The 17,008-nt window shown below is 37.7% G+C and overlaps 1 protein-coding gene across 5 annotated transcripts in view; it reads right to left on the bottom strand.

Moving 5' to 3' along the window:
- Positions 1–17,008, bottom strand: part of SATB1 (SATB homeobox 1) — a 92,474-nt gene that overhangs the window by 40,083 nt on the left and 35,383 nt on the right. For all 5 annotated transcript variants that reach the window (XM_066194760.1, XM_066194744.1, XM_066194751.1 and 2 more), the window contains 2 exons: positions 6,512–6,623; positions 3,735–4,189 (listed from right to left, as the gene is read on the bottom strand). In XM_066194760.1, coding sequence (XP_066050857.1) covers positions 3,735–4,189; positions 6,512–6,623 — 567 coding nt within the window. The remainder of the gene's footprint in view (positions 1–3,734; positions 4,190–6,511; positions 6,624–17,008) is intronic.

Genomic DNA, 17,008 nt, shown 5'->3' with positions numbered 1-17,008 from the left:
TCTCTGCCGATGAGGGGCCGTGGCACCATGCTTTGGGGGGCTACCCCAATGCATCATCACTGTCATCCCATGGCTGCTTGGGGCTACCCAAGGCAGCAAACTGACCACAAATACCATTTGCTAGCCTGCAAAGCACAAGAAAATACTTAACTGGCCCTTTCAAGGCAGTAGAAGTATCGCACAGTGCACTGACATCAGCTAAAACAAAATATTATGTTTATTAATTTGATGAACTGGCAACTGAAACATAAGCATCTCAATTTACCAAAATTATTCTGGCAGACTGGTAGTCACCTTTGGACACCTTGCTTGAGGTGAAACTCAGATCTGCCAGCACAAGTACTAACCCAACAAAGTTTTCCACGGTGCACGTAAAGGAGGTGCTAACAGGATTCAACCTGTTTCTTTGCATCCAGTGAGCTGGAATGACAACCGCTGAAGGAAAAGCAAAACTTCAGATCCTACTGTACTCTGAAGACTTCCTAGTAGGACCATAGAGAAACTCCTCCCACTAAAACTGCTTCTCTCCCTGCAACAGCTCTCCCATTGTGCCGGTATAGATGTGAAGTTTCATTCAAGTTATAGGCATCTGGACCTTGATTAAATTTTACAAGGCACATTCCCAAGAATTCAGCTTTGAATTACCATTTGGAACTTAAGGGTAGAGGGAAAATTGTTCAAGAACACATTGAAGTCACACTCTGTCTTTCTTAAGGACACACTTCTAAGGTGTAGCTAAGGGGTTTTTTCCTGCTTTATAGATAATTAGTAAAAAAAGACACTCTAGTTTGCAGAAATATTCTTCCCAAATCCTTAGATTGTGGAAAGATAGAAATACTTTTAGTCAACATTTTTGCAGCTAAATTAAAAAATCTTGAAAATTAGGATCAAGTGTTGAATTACCACACTATACTGGTAGAAACTTCCCACCCAAACACCACTATCAAATTCTGTATTCATATTGTAGAGCATAAGTCTGAAAAACAAGAGCATTTTCAGCCAATTTTGAAGTCCATTTTATCGGCTGAACATTCAGCTGAATCACTCTTAATTTGTAGATCGCTTCCTTCCTTAACTTTTACATTGAAAGCAAATCTCTCCCCTCATCTGAGACTGTATCTTGACACCAGGGTTTTTTTGCATAGAACTCCTAACCAATTTCAGCTAGTTCTTATGCCTTTAGAAACTGATGGTACGATATGGTCCCTGGACGCAGCTCAAATATGCTTATGACAGTTTCAAAAATGTCAGTGGTAAGCCTGAGTTAACTTTCTATCTCAGAAAAGAGAACATGAATTTAAACAAGCATTTTCACTTTTCTAGCAAAAAAAACCCCAACAAAACCAAAACAAACAAACAAACAAACTTAGGATATTACATCACTATTAGAAAATAACTCCTCAACAGCATCAGTTATTAAAGTACTATCCTAATTTTAGCTCAATGTGTTGTATCCTTGAATAAGATGTGAGGAATTCGGAAATACAGCAAGCAGAACAAATTTCAAAAGTTTTCATATAAGAATTGCTGGTACCTGTGTTTACCCTTGCACATTAGCTGTCACTGTGGGTAAAACTAACCATTTCCAGGTTTGTAAGATGAAATTCACCCACCAACAAATTCCTCTGCTACAAAACATAACAAATACTGCAAAATCTTACCTAGCTAACTGCACTACAAACTTGATTAGCAAAAACAATTTGTAGGATGTAGGGATACTACTCTATGGTTTTTCCAATAGATTTGGTTGAAAATTGTCAAAATATATAGGCGTATTTCGTATCTCTTTAGGGGAATTGTTTTATATGTTCATTTTGGGGTATCCTCCCAGTTCTGTGTCTCTCTCAACACATTTTACCAAACTGGTTAACCAATAACTCTGGGGAAGAATTGAACTTTAAACAAATATTTAATAACATTTTTTTGTAAGAAAAATATATAGCAATACATATTTTAATATATATTTAGTGTAATAATACTAATATTAAAGTAAAAAATAGATATTTGCACTATAAATCTTGTTCTGCAGTTGCATTCATCAAATCAAAAGAGCATTTTCTCCTACTCTAGCATATAAATTCAATGTCCAGTTAGAACGAATCATCTTTGTATTTCGGGTAACAAATACTGCTCAAGCACAAAGGACATGCCAAAAGCTGTATGTAAAACTAGCTGACAAAAACTGACCACTTCAGAGGGGAGAGAGTTTAGATAAAACAATGTGCTTTTAGGTAAACTTGAGTAAGAAGTAAATATAAAATTTTATTTTCTGAATTATTTGGCTTTTGATCCAGGTAAGATGGCAGCTGCAAATCACTGCAACATCAAGCTACAACTATTGCTTTAATACTTTAGAGTATTAATAATGAAAATTTTAAACAGTGTATTAAACAAGACTCACTTATTTGTAAATAGAACAACTGACACTGCCTTGACCTAACTTAATGTAAATAATCCCTACATGAGTTCGTGTAAACCCATAAAATTTAGTATGAAAGGCCCAGTTCTTGAAAATCTCATCTTCTGCAAAGAGGAAAGACACACACACACAGTGCCCTACAGAGAATTCACACAATGACTCTACTTTCTTTTAGCTAAAGGAGGATGTAAAATATTGTAAGGCAATAGTAATTCAGACTAATTATAAATGACATGCTGATTCAAGCCTGCTACCTAAGCATTTGAAATAGAATTTTTATTCTCTAAGCTATGAACGGAGAAACAAAAACGTTTCAAGAGAAGCTCAAATTATGATCTTTTTTGTTATACTCTAATCTACAATGGGCAAATTGTTCCCTAAGTATGTGCTTTCATTTAAAAATGTGGAACCCAAAGCAAATTTACCTATGTCTTTTTAAGTATTTCCCATTTTACAAAGTCCTATTAAAAGTATTTTATTTTATGTTATAACATACTTCTAAAATTTGGAGATTATTATCTTATTATTTGCATCCAATACACTGACATTTCTTCCATAATTTCTGCTTGATTAAATTCCATGCAACATGGCATTAAGTTAAATTCATAGAGCAGAATAAATTATAACAGGGTTAGCTTCTAAAACAGGTGTAAAAAATAACACATTTTAGTGTTACTTATCAGCTTTGCTAAGGCTGGCTTTTTCTGCATTGAAGAGCTGAAGTATGTTCTGACGTGGACACCGGCAAGCTCAGTAACTACAGTTTTTGCAACAAACTACAAAAATACATGAAGAGAGTAGATGATCTAGAGATAAAACTTTTAATTTTCAATTTTTCAGAAGTCTGAAAAGATGTTATTAGGACTTTCACTGGAAAATAATGAAAATAAATGCATGTATGGATACAAGACCATCTCCAGTACACCTGTGAAAGAAGACAGGTTGTTCAGTGTGTGCAGGTGGTCAGAGCGGGTGGTCACAACTCTACAACACAAAAGGCAATCTGTTGGGTGACTTTGTGAATGGTTCTGCATAGAGGTGTTCATTTCCTTTACTGGGAAATCCAGTTCATAAACCATCATAACTGGAGAGGAACCACGCTTCCCAAAAGAACAGCGGATATTTCCACAGACCAATCCCTGAGGATTTCAGTATTGTATCAACATGGACAGCACTCCTGCAAGGAAGCATGGTTCCTTCAGAAGAGCTAAGTGACAAGGTAGAAATGAGAAGACAGAAGATGGCAATTACTAATTAGAGAGAGAAAGAAGGGACTCCTAGACTTTAAAAAACAATAAGAAAAAAGACGACTGACCTGAGTTCTGTTAAAAGCCACACGTGCAAATACTGCCTGTGAGATTCCTGCTCGTTTCAATTCATCACGGACCCACTGGTAGATTTCGGAAGACACCTCTGTGTTCGTTGAGACCTGCTGCTCCAACGGTTTGTTCATGGATCTACTGACAGGAGGAGGGTGGTTCAAGTACTGTTGGTTTAAGGACTGCTGGGCTAGAAGTCTGTTCACTGCATACTGCTGGTTCAGCAACTGGGCCATTACCAGCTGCTGATTTACCAGCTGAGGGCTAATGGGAGTAGATACAAGTCCAGGGTGCAGGTTTGGAAGCGGGGTCCGAACTGATGGTTGACTACCATGAGAAAGCTGAACAGGAGATGGAGGCTGTTCGGCTGTGTTCCCTGGGACTGGCTGCTGACCGAAGTTGACATGGTTGGCACCTTGCTGGGATAGTTCAGAAAGGCTATCCATCTCAACTACAGCAGAAAAGAAACATTGAAGAGGCCAACATCAGACTGAAAATCACAAACTTGACTGTCCTCACAAGACATGCTAATAAAAATAAACAAATGTAAAATGGTGCGATGCAACCCAGCCATGAGCGGGTTGCTGCATCCCACAGTGACAGACACAGGGGACTTCAGGCAAAGCAGTAACCAACTAGAGATGGGGTAAAGGCAAGAGACAAAAACCCACTCTGTGCTGCAGATGATGCAAGTGAAACAGCAAGTGCATCTGTGCAAAGGGTAAGGAGGGCTGTTTGTGGGAAAACATGTCCCAGACAGAGAGAGAGAAGAAGCCTCCAGTGACTGGTTTTGCTCTTCCCATGAGGTCCCTGCCATGACATCTGGAGTTCCCAGCCATTGGAAATTTGTAACAAGCAGGGTGAGGTGCAGACCTCCCCATGCTCTGCTAATTTCTAGATGCTGCATCAATTGTATGGGACTGCTAGGAACTAGTATAATTTATGTAAATTACACAGATGGGCTGCTTTATCTTGCAACCATGTATGCATGGTTTTTTTCAGTGACTTGCAACATGGTTGATTTTTTTTCTTATATTAAGAAAAATATATATCTCATCTGCCTTTGACACACCCTCCTTTTTAAATAACAGCACAGTTTTTTAAACTACAAGAGTTCCTCCAGTTGCCCACTTGTGCATGATTAAACAACATAAAATAACTCCAGGTTGATATAAAGGAGTCTCCTTTTTATCAGCATTTGTAACCTTTTTTATTCTAGAGCTTTAGCAGCTCTGGTCTGGAAATAACCTTAAGAAAATAGGCTTTATTTAAAAATCAGAAGCCCGGTATTTTCCCGAAGTGTTGTAGCAGGTTTTTTTTTCTTATACTAATAAGGCTTTTTTTTTAGGCAGTGTCTGAGCTTGTCACAGTAATTATGATATTCACCAACAGTCATCAGTGCAAGACCACCCTTTCCCCCACAAGGATTGGAGCCGGATGAAGAAATCGGCACTAGGATTCCCATCTGCATCCCCATCTTCCTCCCCTGTCTCATCACGGGCAGAAATCTGATAAATAAAAAGCCAGAGAGTTCTGGTGTCCATAGCCTGGATCAGTACCCAAGCAGAGGCCCTGCTACTCCTCACACAGGTGGCTTTGAGGGCAACGCTGCTTCTTCTGCCAGCATTAGTTTACACAAGAATATACAAACACACATTTTCTATTCGCTGGCTTCACTGACTCCAAGTGAATGGAATATGAACCTGTCTTGGCAGGCTGTATAAGTAAAATTTTGCAGGGGTTGCCCCATGCAGGAACATTGCTGCAAAGGACATGGGAGAGGCTGCTGTGGAAAGGTCACTCTCCCCATATGGCCACCCTGCTGCCTCACAAATGAACCACCTGAAACCAAGTGAAGTCTTACCACTAAATTTGGTGGTCTCAGAAGAAGGGTTCCGTGTTGCACAGAACGTACAAAGAAGATTAAGGAAAGAAGCTGCCTTTTTTCACTCAGGGAAAGTAGAGATCAACCCAAGTGGGCCATTCACTCGGAACAGTAATTCAAGCAATTATCACAAAAGTGATGCATTGTCTTCATTACAGCCTTAAGCTATAAAAGGCAAGGAACCCGTTTTGGTAGATGAATGATTTTGCTTCAAATACTGAAAGCTAAGTCAAGCTCAAAATTCAATCCAAATTGAGGTCCTATTTCTCCATTCTATTGAAATCTACATAGAAGTTTTCTGACATAAAGTGTTCAAAATTATGTGAACGGGTTTAAGAAAGATAAAAGGTATCCCAGAACTGATAGATTTTTTTTCTCCAGTAATTTACTTGTGCCTACTACAACAAGCAAACAATTGTCACAACAACTATTTGTTAAAATTAATTGAAATTAGAGTCCCAAGGTTAGAGAAAGATAGGAATTTATAAAATTACAGCATTCTTGCTGGAAGGCAGTGATAGCTGTAGAAGCCTGTTTCTTTAAATATACATTAGCCAGAGCAAGAAAAAAATACACACATTAAAAAATCAGTTCGTCACAGTTCCAGGAACAGGTTTTCTAAACAATTATTCTGGGTGGTAGAAGATCTCTAGATTTACAGAATGACAGCTTTACATCTCTGGCAACCCAAGTCAGCTTGGCTGTTTCAATAGCAAATATTTATTTAAATGAATTCTTTCACTATATATGTACTTTCTACATCTACTCATCAAAAGCATCCTAAACTTATAGTGAAGGGAACTGGCTTCTTATATGACTGTGACAGACCTCAATGTGACACATAATGGTATGTAACCACCATCAAGGCAATTTTTTTTTTTTGCTTACCCATCATATCTTTTGCCTTCTTGAAATGTTTATACCACCTTCCAAATTCCTGACATTTTGCTGCTGAGACATTTGCATAGTAAGTGCTGTTCACAATGGAAGAAATCATACTCTGTGTGAAAAGGGGAGAAGAAAAAAAATCTGTAATACAGAGCAATACAAGTCAAAGCACAAATTATTTCAATTGTTGAACCATTATATTTTTAAAGTTTGAGAACCATATTGCATTTTAAATCCTATCATCCAAAGCCTTTTAAAAAACTCATTAATTGAGCATGAAAACAAACCAAGGTATATTGTAAATGGGAGCAAAAATAGCAGATGTACTAAGAACAAAGTTATCGACCAAGAAACATCATGCAATGGGATGGGCTCTGGACAGAAGATGCTAATCTTGAAAGTGAATTTTGTACATCCCATTTCTGCTTTTAAATTTGATTGACCCTTCACATACCCACACAGGCACACAATTCTACATTGCCTTTACAAGTGCAAGCAGTGACCCAAGTTACCCATGTCCAGTTCCTCTGTGCCACTTATCACAGATTAGACCCCAGAAAATCATAGGATAAAACCTTATCTGAATGCTGAATGACCCATGAATAGGATAAAATATGGGGTTTATAGCTGTATAAAATGTGCATCCAATAACCCAATATGAACCCAGCCTTGTTTTTCCTCAACAGGGTATTTTAAGTGATTTGCAAAAACAGGCTTATGAAAAGCTTATTGTCATGTCTAATTCTGTAACTGAATATTAGCTGTAAAATAGACCAAAGGAAGATCAAGATGATTTTTTTCTCAAAGGTTCTCGAGATATCAGATAGCTACAGTGAGAAATTTACCTTCTGCTCAGTTTTGACCAATTTTAAAATAGTGGAATTTACAATGCATAAAACTCAGTTCCAGTACATTCTTTTACAAATTAATTAAGACTAAACCTTGGAAAATGGGATAATGCTCCAACTTGAAAATTATACTCAGTATACAATGTATAGACAAAAAAATTAGCAAATATAATTTCAATAGACTGAACTTTGCCACCCTTTAAATTTCTATGCGGAAAGTAGTTACTTTTGGCTTAACTACAAGAATTGTCCAGTGTATCAAAACAGCAATGACAGTCAAGAAGATAAAGCCTTGCTTATTATGTTTCTTTACTATCCAGCATGTAACATTTAGATATATTTGTGCTGTCCTAAAAATCATTTAGAGCATCAACCCTTTGTTACACCAACTACAACAGCCACTGGAAGGAAGAGTTTGGAGTAAAAACGCAATACATGCTACTGTAAGTCTTCTTTTAAAAGGCTAGTTCAGTTTCTGACTAAAAGTACCTTCCTTATTGATCTTAGTGAAGTTCATTATAATCATTTTCTAAGGTATTGCTTAGTAGCAAGCTGTTCATGGAGGCTCAGAACTGCTAGAGTGAGGCAGCATTATTTATACCAAATGTGAATATCTCCTACTCACCAGGCAGGTATTTTAATATTTCTCCGAATCACCAAAATTATTGCCATTTCTCGATATTAATCTGGCATTTCTGAAACTACCTAGAAGCCTTTTGTCAGTGGTATAAAAGGAGAGCAAAATTTTAATAGACTACCACAAGCCTAGCCTGAACAACTAAAACCAAGCTCAGCTGAACCCAATTTCAACTTCCAGTACAACAGCAGTATACTTAATGTCTAATATGCGCAAAATTATCTTTTAAGCTCTTTTATAGATTAAATCATTTTAAACATGGGCACATAATACAAAAGGCAGGATTTTCAAAGTCCTGTGGATCTGAACGGGCAAATTATATGACTGCACAGACTAGTAACTTGCAGAAACTGCAGATCTGTATGTGCAAAATGGGGAACTGCACCTGTTAGAGGCCATCATCCCACACCAGCTCATGTGTATTTTGCAGATGTCATTTAGACTTCAAGGTGAGTCTGTCTCTCTTATTTTACTTTGCCCCTTTCAGATTTGTTCTCCTGCCCAACTAACTTTAAATATGAAAACACGTATATTAATTTTTGTAAATTACCTATTATTGAAGATTTTGTCTAAGATTTCCTAGTGCTCCCTTCCATGTCATTTTACAAAAATGATACACAAATGACATGGCAGCTTGCAACATATCCCCTGCTTCTTCAGGAATAAATTCAATGCAGTTACTTTACAACCAAACAGGGGACTGGTCTGTTTGAGAAACATTACTGGGAATTTTAGTTTCTCTGACACAATGTGAATTTCAAGCTTTGATGGCTAACACTGTGATGTTACTCCTGCTCTTCAAAGTAGATTAAAAAAAAAAAAAAAAGACAGACATTATAAACACATTTAAAAATGAAAATTATCCTGCATTTTCTTTGAGAACACTTCATGCAAACATTCAAGTGATATTACCTACGCTAAGAATCCTCATCAGGAGGAATCAATGATTTATTTACTAATTCACTGAAGGCAAAATTTTACAAGCCAGATAAAATATTATTACCTTGTTAACTCAGAAAATATCTTGACAACACTGAATTTCATTGTTCTATGCTTTATTTATTGTCATCAAACGTGCAGTCACATCAGTGCAGAAAGATGTACTTGGTTGTAGAAATTTCCTATTGCTATAGAATTCCTGTACACTTTAATGCCAATTTACATATATAAATATCTGGTATGCTTATGGCCTAAAACGTAAGATTAATCCCATGAGTTAGTGGCCTTCAGAGATTCACCATCTAGACTGAAGGCATATTGATGCTTTTCATATTACCTGGGTCATTACACTTGAGGAGTTTCCCATGCCTTGAATTATCAATAATCAAAATCAAAATTATTATTGTATTTGAAGCATATCATATCCTGGTACTACTGTACATATCCTTATCTGTGAGGCACAGAGGCAGATGCCTTCCACATACAAGGATGACAAATATAAATATATCATACAAATATTCAAATGCATCACATACATCACTCTGATTCGATTTCTTTTTCACATGTTGCAAAGAAAATTGAGAGAACGCAAAAACTGGTCACAGATATGCAATCTTAACTTGCAGTTTATCCATGAAAGTAAGTTGTGAGCCTTCAAGATCTCGAATTTCCCTCTTTCCCCTCTCCCATATCTCCCTCCCCCCAACCACATCACTTGCAGTCATCTGAGAATCGGGAGATCTCATCTGAAATGGTGCCACCTTCACAGAAATCCCACTATTCTGGAATGATACCATCTGCTGCAGCCCAAGTGCTCTTTTTTTAGCCAAATAAGTTAATTATAATTAGGCATCCAACAACTGTGTGAAGGTAGGGGTAGAATTTGTTCTGAGGTTCAGCTGAGGTTCACCCAGCGTAGATTGAACCAAATCCCATTTTCTCTGGAAGATTAAATACCAGAGATTAAATACCAGACACCATCTTATTCTCAAAGAAGTTGGGGAACTCCCTGGGGAAATATCATAAATCTCAAGCAGGAATCGTTTCATATGCCCATCAAACAAAACCCAATAAAATGGTAGCATCAGACACCTTTTGTTTTGTGCCAGAATCTAACGCAAGGTGCATCCTGCAAGATATGGGAAGGACCCGAGCCTTTCATGCCGGCTCGTTGCTGCAGCCACTGCTGCAGGTGCTTCAAGGGAGGCATTTCTGAGTCACTGCCTCTAACACTGCTCTTCAACCAGGTGAAGTGTTGCTCGATCATCGCTAAAAGTATACTGTTGTCCTTTTTGCAAAACAACAAAAACAATGTTAATCAGGTTAATTCAATCATCTAAACCAAAACTGTTCATGCTTTTCTGCCAAATCAACCAACCACAGCAAAATCTGTTATCAGTGATTGCTCAGCTTCCAGTCAAAAAAGCTTTTAACCCCCACAGTCCCAAAACTTCCCCTAAATAACCTTAAAATTATTTTTATATGGGCAGAATAAGGTTGTTTTCATGCCTCATGAAGGAGTACTTGGGCTGCAGTATTTACACAGAGCAAATACATGCTAACAGACTTAGCAGAGAGTAACAGACAGAGCAGCTTCCTAGAACAACTCGGCTGAATTAGATATCAGGGATTCCTTTGTAAATTAAACATTTTTCTCAAAAGAAGCACTGTAACCAAAACTTATTTAGGCCTTCCAGGTTGTTTAACTAGAAAAAAAAAAAACCTCTGAGCTTTTTTGCAACTCATTCATTGGTGCTTAAAGCTTCAAGCCTGCTCAGTGGAAGGGGCAAGGGCTGCAACAACTTATTTACACAATTATCTAAATACGATTAAACAGCTGATGGACAAATATTAAACTGGAAAATGTATAGTCATTTCAGCTTAATGTAATCCCCTTTCTGTAAACACCCAAGATGATTTTTTTTCAACCAGAACAGTCCTGACATCTCATAAGCCTAAGGGTGAATAGCAAGAGATTGTTTTTGATAGTTATAAATATTCAAAAGACATGCAGACCATCTGCTTTCATAATACAGGTAAAGCAAGACTGAAATGGTGACTGCTGTATAAAAATGGTTCTTTTAACAAAGTCTTCCTCTCCTCGAAAACTATAAAGACAGATGTCAAAAACTGTTTACACAGGGTAATCAGGAGCGTGCAAAATGTAATATTCCTTTTACACACAGTGCTTGCTAAAGAGATTTTTTTTTTTCTTTTCTTCCCATCTGTGTGTTGCAACACATTTCTACAAGTTAAAAACATTTTTTCAAACAGAGATCTCATGAATACCCAAAAACATGCTATCTGGTTTCTGAATGCTAATTAATTTCAACTAAGGAATCTGATTTTTTTCTGTAGAAAGGAATGCATGCTTTTGAAATGGAGTACTTCAACAATGACAGACACTGAAAACAGAACACCCCACAAGTTTAATTTTGCACTACTTTGACACCGGCTATTTTCACAACTGTTTTACATTCAAACCCGCATCTGCTAAATCTGGCTATAAGACAGGCAGCAACTATCCTCTCACTTTTCAAATGAGATTTTATTTACGTTTTACTATTTATCAAGTTTTTCAGTATAAAGCCTTGTAACAACATAATGGTTTTGTGAAGTGATAAGTAGAAGATACCTCATCTTACAAGCAGAGTATGAACAGTGCTGCCCATAAAGCCCACAGTCAATTTTCAGAGCTGAAACACTAATCTTGACAGTACCCTTTTAATGTATTATATTAATGGTACAGAGGCGTTAAGCACCTTTTTTATAATTCTCAATAAAATGAACATTTACTGAACAATCTGTCAAACCACTGGCTCCATTTTTTAAAGCCAAACTTTTAAGGCTTTATTCTATTTTGTCTCCCATAAATCCTCTGCTTTACATCCCTAGACACCAGCAGGGAAGCATGTTCCAATGCTGCAAACTTAACGTGGCTTTTTAAAAAAAAGTAAAAGAGAAAAGCTATAAGCCTTTGTCCCTAGACCGAGTTTGAATAAGTGATAAAGTTGCAGAACAGAACTTAAAGATTTGGGGGCAGATGGAGGGGGGGGATCTTTTCATAAAGGACAGAGGAACTTTGTTTCCCCTATTCTAGCCACTATCAGTGGCTTTTGTTTGCGTGGAAATAGCAAGCTTCAGTTCTAACAGAAGCCGAATTCTTACGAGTGCTTATTTCTCAGGAAGCTCCACGTTAACATTTTTCAAATGAGAAGGGAACATTCAAGCCCCAACCAGATAACACAAGATTATCCCCAAATCAAAAGATTTTAGCCTGCCTGAGCCTGTGCCAGCCCATGTACTGCAAAAACCCAACCAGGGCAAAATGCCGTTCCTAGTGTTCTGGCATGGCAGAGAAATATCATCGGCCATTCTGAATAAAAGTAGACCAAATATATCCAGCCACTAGTTGTTTTTAGGGCAAGAAGTCCTGACACTGACAGTTTAACTGTGTACAAAGAATTATGTTAAATTCCTCAGTCCGTTATCTTGAACTATAGCAAATAATGCAACGGAATTTGTTGTCATATGCCCTATAAACATGTAGGATCAGGGAAAAACCCACAGATGGACAGAGAAGAAAAAAAACTTTTGTTTGTGCCTTTGGCATTGCACTTGGATGGCTATCTGACCTCCATACAGTTGCCAGGATCAGGAGAATAAGGATCTGCATGACAAATGCTGGTCATATAAGTTAAAACTGAATAAAAGGCAGATATACACTGATGGCACAAGCTTTTTTTTCCAATACATTAGTATGCCTTTCCTCCTTTCTCCTATCCTTGAAAAACTGAAATTATCTCCTCCCCCTTTTCTGTCTTATGTTGTCTTTAAGTATTATAAATGTATGCATTAATGTAAACATAGAGCTACATTGGTATAATGAGGGAAGATATAAAATCAAAAGAACCCAAATTATATATACATATATACACATATATTTATATATGGATAGAAATATACCCACACATGGGAAGATTTTGAAAATCAGAAATGAGGATTCAGCATCTGAAGGAACTGATCCTTGCACTATTTTTACCATTCTGTAATGTAAATTCCCAGTTGCTGCATGACAGAGCAGCATTCTCCCAATGTTTTCCGAGCATCTCCCACTGATGGGATATAAATAAAGCTCAAATAAAAAGCTGTTTCCCAAGATACTACTCTTATATCTACAAAGGTTAAAAGCTTAAAAGAGAGAAAGATAGGTAGGTGGGAAATGTTAATTCAAATTTGAAGAACTTCATAACTGCTTTACAAGCTTCATGGCACAGTGCCTTAGACTAAAAAAAAAATAAAAAAAAAAGAAAGAAAATGAAGTCACAACCTCAACCTATAAAAGATAAGGAGACATAACGCATTTTTGTCTTCATTGTCAGATGTCCAACACAAATCTTTTAAAGAATCCTGATTTTACTGCACATGATTTGTAAATGGCAGATACTTAGTAGTAAAAGTCCTGGCTAAACCCTTTCCAAAAACAACTCAGATAAAATATAGAATGCAAAATAGCCAGTATTTAATAAGTTAATTCTTGGTTTACTTCACAGAATGAAAATGAAATTGAGGGATGAGTTATTACACCCTAAGGTTTTGATTATGCAAGTGCCTTTGCCAGCAGAGTTCTGAAATTTGAGAGTTCCATGGGTAAGAAATGTGCTATCCATTTCAGCCAGGAATCCATTTAAAAGAACTGTTACAAAATGAATAGATTGCTTTAAACTTCTCTTTCAGCTTGAGCTGGGGATGCATGTTTTCTGCTCTCCCCACTGGTGCCCACCACAACATTACTTTGGGGTGTACAGGCAGAATTTCTGCTGGATGAAGACAAACCCAGAAGCCATGCTCCCAGCTGGGCTGGACTTTAGGTCCACAGAACCAGAATTAAGCTACACCAGGGTAAGATCCATCCCTCCTAACCAGTTCCATGTGGCGACAACCTCAGCCTCTCACTAGAAGGCTGCTGTTCCTACACTAGGCTATGAAGTCTGTGCACCTGCAGTCACCTCCTCTTAGGACATAATGAATGGGACTAGGGGAAACTAGAAACCAAGAGGACAATCTGAATAGTCCAAGATATAAACCAGCATTTCTTGTACGGGAATAAAGAGGTAGGTGGGGTCTTGGAGATCTCACAGACTGGTTTGGTGAAAATATGACACCTTCAGCATTCCTCTCTGGTGGATTGCTTTTCTTTCCAATCACACTTCTCCAGCCAGGTCAGAGTGCTTCTGCCTTGTTTCCTATCTGGGATGCTTGTCCTAATGAACGTGCTTTCAAACACTAACCTAATGCAAACATTTTATGTAATACAAGATATTTAAGACCTATTAATGTGTTAAAGTCAGCTTTGTGTACGGCAAAATATTCTACAAAACTGCAGTGTATATACATTCTCCTGATAGAGATGTTGATAATTGCTCTATTTTCACCCAGCCACAATGTTCATTTTCATTTCAGTTTTTACTTAATATTACCCACCACGTTAAGGAAGATTTCCTTGCTGGGAAATAGGACATGATTTTCAGCAAGTCTTTTCTCGGATTCCACTGTTCTGCTAAGCAAAGCATCAGATGTCTGGCATGAAGTTGAGCCCTAAGGCACAATGTCCAGACAAGAAGTCATCAGACTCAGTAGCACTAACAGTTGTCTTGCTGAATTTCTTTTGGTGTTAAGGATAAGCCTTTCCTTTGATCTTTTTTCCATTTTCTACATAAGTTTTTGCAGATTTTTAAAGTCAAGAGAGACCATTTTTAGCACTCATTCTGGAACCTACAGAAAATGAGACCCTAGAATTTCATCTAGCAATTTCTGAGTTCAGCCAAGTTACCAATGGCTGAGCTAGAGAAATCATCAAGTATTTATCCAAAGACTTCTTGTGCTGGATCTCTCACCACATCCATTGTAATCTCTTTCAGTAACCTCTAAATGTACCTTTTATGTACCTCTTTTCTTTCTGTTTTTAAATGTATGACTAGCTTTTTGAACTTTATTGATTTCTGCTCCTAGTGAGTGCATTTCTCATGCCTCCGATTGCTTTCTTAAATCCCCCTCTAGTGCCAAATGTAACATCCCTTATCTATCTTTTGTTTAAATGGTTAAGTCTCAGTTTTACTGTTTCAGGTCACATGCCTCTTTATGAACCACATGTACACACGATAGTTCTTAATCATATAGACCCAAATTCTACGATGGACGTGCTGCTAAAAGCACATGAACACACTTCTTTCTGTACTGAGAAAAACATAAAAAATTTGTCCAGAGAAAAGTAATTTATAGTATGAAACTCGCTATGGGTTCTTAACTTTTGCTACAAAAAACTTGATACAAAAAATTTTGATACAAAAAATTTTGCTATAATATTGTAAAGATGACATTGTAACCAGCTGTGTTAGCCAAGGTACTAGTGTTGCCTCTATGTCGCTATCTTTCATTAGTAAGAATTTGTGAAAAGTATAAATGCTCTGAAGAATTCATAAAAAGATCCAAGATTTGATGAAGGTATCTCAAAAGAGAAATGTTCTAGCTAGCTTTCCATGAGGAATATATGTATGTGCACTTTAGTGTTCTATTTACTAAATTTTTCTTGAGTAGTCATTGCATTAAAATATATAAATTTAAAAAAAAAATCAGCTGAATTACACTTAGCACACAAAGATCCTCACAAGAAGTGCAGAGTAAGGAACACACCTTTAGGTGCTCAGGGATGTGCAAGCTGCCACATATATTTTGCTGGAATTCTACTGTAATAAATATATGTAAATATACGAATACACATACAACCCTTAAAATTCTGAGAAAGTGCCAATACACTGATTCAAATACAAACACCCTAGGTAAACTTATGGAGCTGAAATCTTCTCTCTGGCTCTAGAAATGCCATTGATACCAATGCTCTTCGCGTGTATCTCAGTTTTTCATCATCACAAAACCCATCCTTCTCCCTGACAGTTTACTGTAAATTATCAAATCCCTTGGAACAGAAGCACAGCCAGGCACACTTTCCCCTCTTCTGGTGCAAGCTTAGAGAAGAACTGCAGTTCTGAGTGTAGGAAATCTTCGTACTTAACAAACAAATTAAAAATAAATGAGACAGGTGTATACGAGGAGAACATTTCATCCTTCCCCACCTCTGGGGAGCAGAACTTTTTCCTTTTGAGCAATTTATTCCACAGCTTCGACTGAGACACATCTGAGGTTGCTACTGTCCTGAAAAACCTGTCCTCTGATCACTGCTGCAAAGGACCAGCAGAATCTGCTATCATTTGCACTGCTCTTAAGGAAGTGTCCAAGGAAAGAGAGACAAAGCTCACCCTCGCCTTAGGGTTCTCCTACTATGGTTCTTGGATATAAAAAAGGAAGAAGTTAGTAATTACTAATTAAAAAAAAAAAGTGGTGATGGTGGAGGAGCAAGCTTTCAGAGTTTTGCTCAGTCTGAGAAACTCATCTCTTCTTCTAAGTTATGATTATAGTGAAGACATGCAATGAGTCCGGTCTGACAAGGTGAGAGTTGCATGTCTCTGAGCATTGCCTTTTAACAAGTGGGTTGTGTTTGCTTTTGCTCCTGCCAGGTAAAAATTATTACCAATTCAAGGAATTTTCCCCTGGTGCATCTTTATGCCTACACCCCTGCGTCCCCTAACACAGATGTACCTCAGCTTCAAATCTGCTGACAGTGACGCTGCAGCACCTACAGAATTTGCTCAGCTTTTGGGTAGGTTTTATAACCACGCTGATCCCTGCGCCTCCCACCACTGCTAGTAATAACTGCACCAGTCAGAGAAGGTCTCTGCAAACCAGTCACAGCAGTGATTAAGATGTAGACATACGTATCTCCTCACCCTTTAAATAGAAGGCTTAATTGGCGATGTGGATAGCAGCTTTCTAATGGACAGAAATTAAACTCCATTTAATTCCTGAGGAGGCACTTCCAATGCACAAGGTTTACCACACATTTGGAGTGGGGAGGGAGGGGGGAAGGAAAGAGCCGCATGCACAACTCTCTCTACCTCTGACAATCACTGAGGAAAAGCAACATGAGGACCAGAATGGCATAAGTGTGGCAGGTGT

This window comes from Chamaea fasciata, unplaced genomic scaffold (genome assembly GCF_029207755.1).
Source record: "Chamaea fasciata isolate MVZ Bird 193981 ecotype frontalis unplaced genomic scaffold, bChaFas1.0.hap1 SCAF_1, whole genome shotgun sequence".
Classification (NCBI taxonomy): Eukaryota; Metazoa; Chordata; class Aves; order Passeriformes; family Sylviidae; genus Chamaea; species Chamaea fasciata.
This window is presented reverse-complemented; position numbering and strand designations above follow the sequence as displayed.